General features: G+C 31.3%; 1 protein-coding gene across 3 annotated transcripts; it reads left to right on the forward strand.

The window, feature by feature from the left end:
* Window positions 1–2,411: 2,411 nt before the first annotated feature.
* On the forward strand, window positions 2,412–6,524 carry LOC125050687 (pierisin-like). Of its 3 annotated transcripts, XM_047650684.1 has the most exons (3): window positions 2,412–2,542; window positions 3,917–5,679; window positions 6,092–6,524. In XM_047650684.1, exons 2-3 carry the CDS (start codon window positions 4,030–4,032, stop codon window positions 6,119–6,121), a joined length of 1,680 nt encoding a protein of 559 aa, XP_047506640.1. In that variant the 5' UTR covers window positions 2,412–2,542; window positions 3,917–4,029; the 3' UTR covers window positions 6,122–6,524. The 3 variants fall into 3 exon arrangements, with proteins under 3 accessions (XP_047506640.1, XP_047506638.1, XP_047506639.1); XM_047650682.1 differs by having other exon boundaries at window positions 2,413–2,542; window positions 3,917–6,524; XM_047650683.1 differs by having other exon boundaries at window positions 2,420–2,538; window positions 3,917–6,524.
* Window positions 6,525–6,959: the final 435 nt, after the last annotated feature.

Below are 6,959 nucleotides of genomic sequence, written 5' to 3' on the forward strand. Positions count from 1 at the left end.
GAACTATAGGTCTACCAGAATCTGATGGCAAAAAAAAAATTAAAAATTAGCGATTTTCATATGGCAATAAAAGAAAAATTTCATGTGTCAACTGAACTTTCGAGGAATTGTTTTTGGTTTGGCTTCAAATTTCCTTTAAAAAGTGATGAAAATGTCGAAGAAACCTCTTCGATCGCAAGCAAGACATATTGTTTTCAATGTTTATCAAAGAATACTTGATCAACAAGATGCAGAACATACACAATCATCGATATTGAGCCATGTGCAAGCGTTGACTGGTTAGTAGGAATGACACGTCTTGATACTTTGGTTTATGGGATTTTTCGTGTGTATTATATTATGTACTTATACTAAACTTTGGTTTATTTCAGGGGTTTCTTATACTACAAATAAACTTGGATAGTTTTGATTTAGAATTGATCAGAAACAAGATAAATGAGTTTTACACTGTTTTTTTCTCTCAAATAGGGATGAATAGCGAAAATCTAGTGAACATGTAATAAAAATTGAAAATCAGTTCATAGAACAAGATCGGTTAATTGAGATGCAGGAGGAAAGGTTTATTATACATACTACGTTGAAGACTTTTTTTATGGATGTGCAGTATTTGGAACCATTTTCAAGTTCTTAATTAATTAATAAACTCATGAACAGAGTAATTGGAGTTTTCATCTAAATTTCAAACCCCACATTCGCCACATTTTCAAAAATTATCATTATATAAATTTGTATATATTTTGCATGTATCACACACAGAATCAGCCGCTATAAGGAAAAAAAAGTATCAAAACGTTTTACTCCAATTTCCCCAGTATTGCTAGCGTCAATTTCTTTTTTCCCTTTTTGCCATCAGATCCTGGTAGACCTATATAATTGTGGGATGTACTATTTGTTTGTTTTTTTTTTATTGATAATAAGACTTATATATTTAGGTGCAATAGTCTGATTCTTTATACATTATATTTTTATTATTGTAACTTGTTAATATTAGGTTTCAAATTCTTATTTCACTGAATACCATTAACACTTTTACAATTCAAGTAATTGTAACTAGTCCAAAAAACGCTTTTTCACTTCCAGTGGTAAGACCATATTAAATTAGATTATTACACAATATAATCATCGTATTGGTATAGTCTGTAAGGATAATGTATGTATTTCTGTAATAAATAAATAACTTACTATTTAGTTTACTATTGAATCGTAAAATAATAAAATATAGTTACTAATAGTTAATAAGTCATTTAAACTGAGGTAATTTAGTGATGGTTGTTAATATTTGATTGACATTACAGCTTAATTAATTATTTGTCAAACGTTTTTAAACCCTGTATACAGGGTGGCCAAAAAGTCGTGGATCAAACGCAAATAGGGGATAGATGAGGTCATCAGCGGCAAAAAATTGTTCTACGGGAGGTCTCTAAGGTCAACCCCTGCAGAGTTATGAATTATTTTGGTATTTATATGAAAATTGACTTTTTTTTACTAATTCTTCTTAAAATTCGAAATTATCTACATCCTGTATCTTGCTCATAATATCCACTAGATTGGTACTGATGAGTTCTTGCGTTAGACATACTGTTTATAGTGGTTTATTGAGTGTATTAAAGATAATATTAAGTTATACGATATAATTTTTTTTCAAATTTTTGTTTTCTATAGGACTTAGTGTTTCTTCTTCGACTGTAGTACATTGATTTTCATAAAAATAAAAAAAATATGTGGCACTCGGGGACTACCGCGGTAAAGCTATTCCACAGCATTTTGTATCAACTTATGCAATTATAATTATTTTTTATTTATCCAGTATTTTTTGTCTTTGAAATTAATTCAAATTTTTTCTTTGATATTAATTCAAGTTACGCTTTTTGAGCGCGGCTACCGTATCAAGAAATTCCGTAACGAAAATAAAAACCTAAGACACGATGACGTAATATAGGTGCGGCCAATACGCGTTAGAGCGGTACAGAACGCATACTGCGTAATCACATCTCTCCGACGAGATCGCTGACGTAGCGTACGCGCGGCCGGTGCAGCTGAAACACAGATCTAAATCATTGAGATATATTCCCTGCATTTTAGTCCAGACCTTGTAGTTCTGCTCATATTAATGTATCCATACCATCAGCTGAGTTTCATCATCAGATGCCAAGGCAATACCATCCGTATCACCTCCGACGTTTCATAACTGAAAATGTGTAACTAGCTCCTGACTGAAGTATTTCCGAGCCAACTCGACTTAGGATCCTTCCAGAAAAGAGCGTACCAATTCTTAAAATGCCGGCAACGCACAAGTGAGTGTTAAGAAGATGAGCCTCCTTCCCGTTTGCCTCCTGTTACATAAAAAAATAAAATTGATTACATTTTTGTATAACACAGATTTGCGTGAGGGGAAACTTTCATAATCGAGAGTTGGTAACCCTGGACTCTGGACTGGTAGAATTGTTGACAACTTTTGACAGTTGGTTATTTGTAGTCTAGCTGCTTCACGTCTCAAACTTGACAAAAAAACTACCGGCGATAAGAAAAATATACATAGTGAGTAAGTACCAAGTGACTAATATCAATTAAATGCAAATAGTGTTTGCGTGCAAATTGCTAAGTATTACTGCATGCATCTTTAAATTATTTTGAAAACAAACTAGGTGGGTTCTTTAATCTTTTAGTCATTATATTTTTCGGGAGATTACGACTTACCTGATATAGATTGTTTATAAAATTAAGTTGTAGAAATATAAGCCCTAGGATACTATTTAGGAATTATATTTTTTCGTATTGGAATGTCTAGCGACATCATAATATAAAATGCGAAGTTGAATCATGAATGAATGAATGCAAGATTTCAATCTTACATAGGTTCAAAAACAACTTAGTTACTACGATAAAAACAACTTTCAAATGTCAAAAGATGCAGAAAAAACATGACAAAACAGTGTTTATTTACAATAAGTAATAATTTACCCATAATTTTGATCTTTTTTTAAAGAAATTGTTGAAGCAAGCTTTTAAATCAATATTTAAATTTATATTATTGTTCAGATTTTATAAATAGGTATTTTTGGTACTAATGATTAGTACCTATTAAACATAACTCTTATTTGTTTTTTAGTTTTCAAAAACTTCACATATTATATTGATATAAAACAAAAAGGTTTAGTTTGGATACCTAGTATGTGTAGGAGTAAAATTGCAACATATAATTGAACATCCACATTGATTGCCCCTATTGTTTTGGTATCATTGTCCATAATTATGGTTTAATAAAATTTGTACTGATGACAAAATCTTAGGTCTTGTGCTGTGTAATTAATGATTTAATTTAGTGCCAAGTAAACTAATTTGATAAATTATGGTATTTAATTAACTACTTATTGCCCCGATGAGTTGTTCCAATTGTTTCAAGTATAATTTTTACATCCATTTGGATGCATTTGCAGTTGCAGCTTCTTATACTTACAATCTGGGGGCCTCATGTTGAAATTGCTCGCTGATTTTATAGCAATACCGTTTCATGCATTATAATATTCAGTATCATTATGACCTGATCACACTGTAGGGTCTAGTTTATCTACAAGAATTGCACTTGCAAATCCCTATTAGTATGTGGTACTTAATATATTCAATCATTTATTTTTTATTTTCTTTCTTACCCATATCAAATCTATTAATATAATATGTACCTAGAATTCTTTAAATATAAAGTAGAAGAGGTTTTAAACAAGCTGATTCTGCTGAGCAAACTTTCAAATTTACATAAAGTTTCTTAATGACATGACAAACTGCGAAAATATTTCGAATTGTAAAACAGTACCTAGATGTTGCAATAATAAGACAGTTTAAAATCCAAGGATTAATAGAAATTATTAGTATTTTTCTTAAAACTCCATTGCCATACTAACCATGTCTCGTTTTCCAGATCTATCTGACGTCATTAACATCGTGAATGCAACATTGGTGACGTGTATTAGAGATTCGCATTTTGGAAAAAACCCAAAGAATTGCCAACCAAATAATTTCCACAAGAGTCATATGCCCAGAAGTCTTATTTTAGTAGTTTTTGTAACTAAACTACTTACGCGTACACGTCCAAACTTTCTTTCATCGAACCAAAATCTTATCAAGTTTCGTACCAATTCATCGTCAAAAACACCGAAAGTTATAGGAAGAATGGATCCTAATGATGACTTAATGTGTGGTGATGACGGTGATGTATTAGAAGATACATTTGGTGATGAGATTGATAACTTTCGTCCATTACCAGACGGAGAATTTACAATAAAAAGTAAAAAATATAATAATTTTGTGTTGGATTTGTCTGAAAATGTCGATGGTGGTATTATCCATAGTAACGAATATAACAGTGGGGATAATCAAACATGGTTAATTAATTATGATTCCGATAAAGAAGGTTATATATTGAAGAGTAAACAAAATCCTGATCTATTCCTGAGTTGGAATAGTCATGATGCGACTAAAGAAAATAATCTTCGCGGTTTCACAAATAAAGATAGCAAGAACCATTACTGGCGTATCGAACAGACCGATGACGGATGTTATAAATTTAAGAATTTAGATAATTTACATATGATTATAACAATTCAGGATATATTTAGTTCATTTGGTGGAAAACAAGTTACAATGGATACAGAAATTTCTTCTGATAAAGAGAACTATCAAAAATGGATACTTAATCCTGTCTATTTTCAGACTATACAAGATGGCAACTATAATATATTTAATCGTAACCTGCCAGATATAGTCGTAGGCTTTCGTAATCAAGAGGACTCTTTTGTTCATGCTCAAAGCTACTCTGTCAAGGAAAATCAAGAGTGGAAGTTTAGTTACGATAGTGAAAAGGAAGGTTATAAAATAAAATGTGCGCTTAATTCAGATCTATTACTAACATTGAATAGTAATACTGCGTCTAAAGAAATGGTTCTTGGAGCATATAAAGATAGCGGTAATAAGTGCCAATATTGGCGTATCGAACGGACCGATGACGGGTCATATAGAGTTAGAAATTTGGAACATTTAAATTTGATTTTAATTTTAAATGCTGCATCCTTTGACAGTCAAGGAGGCGGACTTAAACTAATAGTTGATAAAGATTCTAGCGATGATGCCAATATTCATTCACGTTGGACAATTAAACCTGTCTCTTATCAGTCCATCTCAGATGGTGATTATAATATATTTAATAGTAATTTGACAGACATAGTTATTGAGTATAGCAATCGAGAGGATTCCTTGGTTCACGGTCACAGCTACAGGGGAAATGATAGCCAAACATGGACGTTTGTATATAATAAAGAGAAAAAAGCTTATAAAATAAAAAATGCTCTAAGTACCGACCTTTTGCTGTGCTGGGATAGTAATGCTACGTCAGAAGAAATGTTTCTCAGAGCATATTCCGAGAGCAGTGGTAAGAATCAATATTGGCGCATCGAAAAGGTTAATGACGGATCATACAGACTTAGGGATCTAGAGAATACAGAAAAGTTAATAACTATGATTGACAAAGACAGTGCACAAGGAGGCAAAGAACTTATAGTGACTGATAGTAAAGAAAGTGGAAATGACAAAATTACAATTTCGAGTAGTTGGTTTTTGCAAAAAATAGGAAAACCAGCTATACCAAATGGTAAATTTAAAATTGCAACGAAGTCAAATTATAGAAAGGTAATTAATTCAAATCAAGAATCAAAGTTGATTATTATTGATAACCTAAATCTTGTAACTAGCGATTGGGAAATTAAGTATGATTCAACTAAAAGAGCATATACGATACATTCGTCAAAATTTGAAAACCTAGGATGGGTCTATCAAAATAAAAACTGTTTTGTTACGTTAGATAATATAGATGGGTCTAATCTTCGAAATTATTGGATGGTAGAATATAAAATGCAGGCTGGTGGTTATTTGATAAGAAGCTTATGTGACCCATCACAAGCAGTGAGCTATTCTGGCAACAATCTTATAACAACTGATGCAACATACTCCGATAACCAATTGTTTAATTTTATTAGAAACTAACAATTTATAAGTTATCAGCTGGATTACGATATTAACGTTAATCAATAAATTTCTACAGAAATTTGGACGTGGTTACCAACCCTTCTAAAATCTCAAAGAAAGCTGGAAGCAGTTGATCAAACAACAATCTTCACTGAAAATCTGGCATGATGTCCTAACTCTTATCGTGATATATGAATCATATAGTACTTCAAGATCTGAATTAATTTCTTTTTTAAGCAGATTAAATAATTTAAGGCATTGAAGAATTGTATTTAGGTATAAGGTGGTAATGTTTCTATTTTATATACTACTTATTACATTCTCTACTATATATACACTTTTGATTATTTTTGTGTAGTTAATTTCTCAGTTTGGCCTAAATACAAGCTGGCTCAGAAAACTGCTAGCTGAGGGTTTTGCTTATGCGATTATCATAATAAATTAGCTCTAAGATTCTTTGTTATTTAATACTGTAACTGATGTTTCTGGCAATAAACAGAATTATTATTTATTTATTTTATTCCTATACAATTATTCGTTAGTGATCTGTGAATTCATTATTTTTTTAAATATCTTTTAAGTAGAAAGATACAATAATAATCATCTTGAATAGAGAAGTTAAAAGTTGCCTTTGTTCTATAGGAAGAAAAAAATAACACTTAAATATAAAGCCACTCAATGATAATTTAGTTTTAAAAGGTTGTTAAAACTAATTTTCTTAGCTTTTTTTGATTTGCTTGTTGTTGCTATGTCAAATAGAATTTGTTTATAAATTGGGGTTGCTTCTTACGTAGAGACTGTTGTTAGTAGGAGTCATGGATAGAAACGTTATCAAATCCTTGTTTGCTCACAAACTTTCAAACTGCAAACATGGCAAGTATGAGAAAATAACGGTGTATTAACAAACAAGTTTTACTGATACGCGCAACAAGGAGGGAGAGAAA

The sequence above is a fragment of the Pieris napi genome, chromosome 6 (genome assembly GCF_905475465.1).
Source record: "Pieris napi chromosome 6, ilPieNapi1.2, whole genome shotgun sequence".
Taxonomy (NCBI): domain Eukaryota; kingdom Metazoa; phylum Arthropoda; class Insecta; order Lepidoptera; family Pieridae; genus Pieris; species Pieris napi.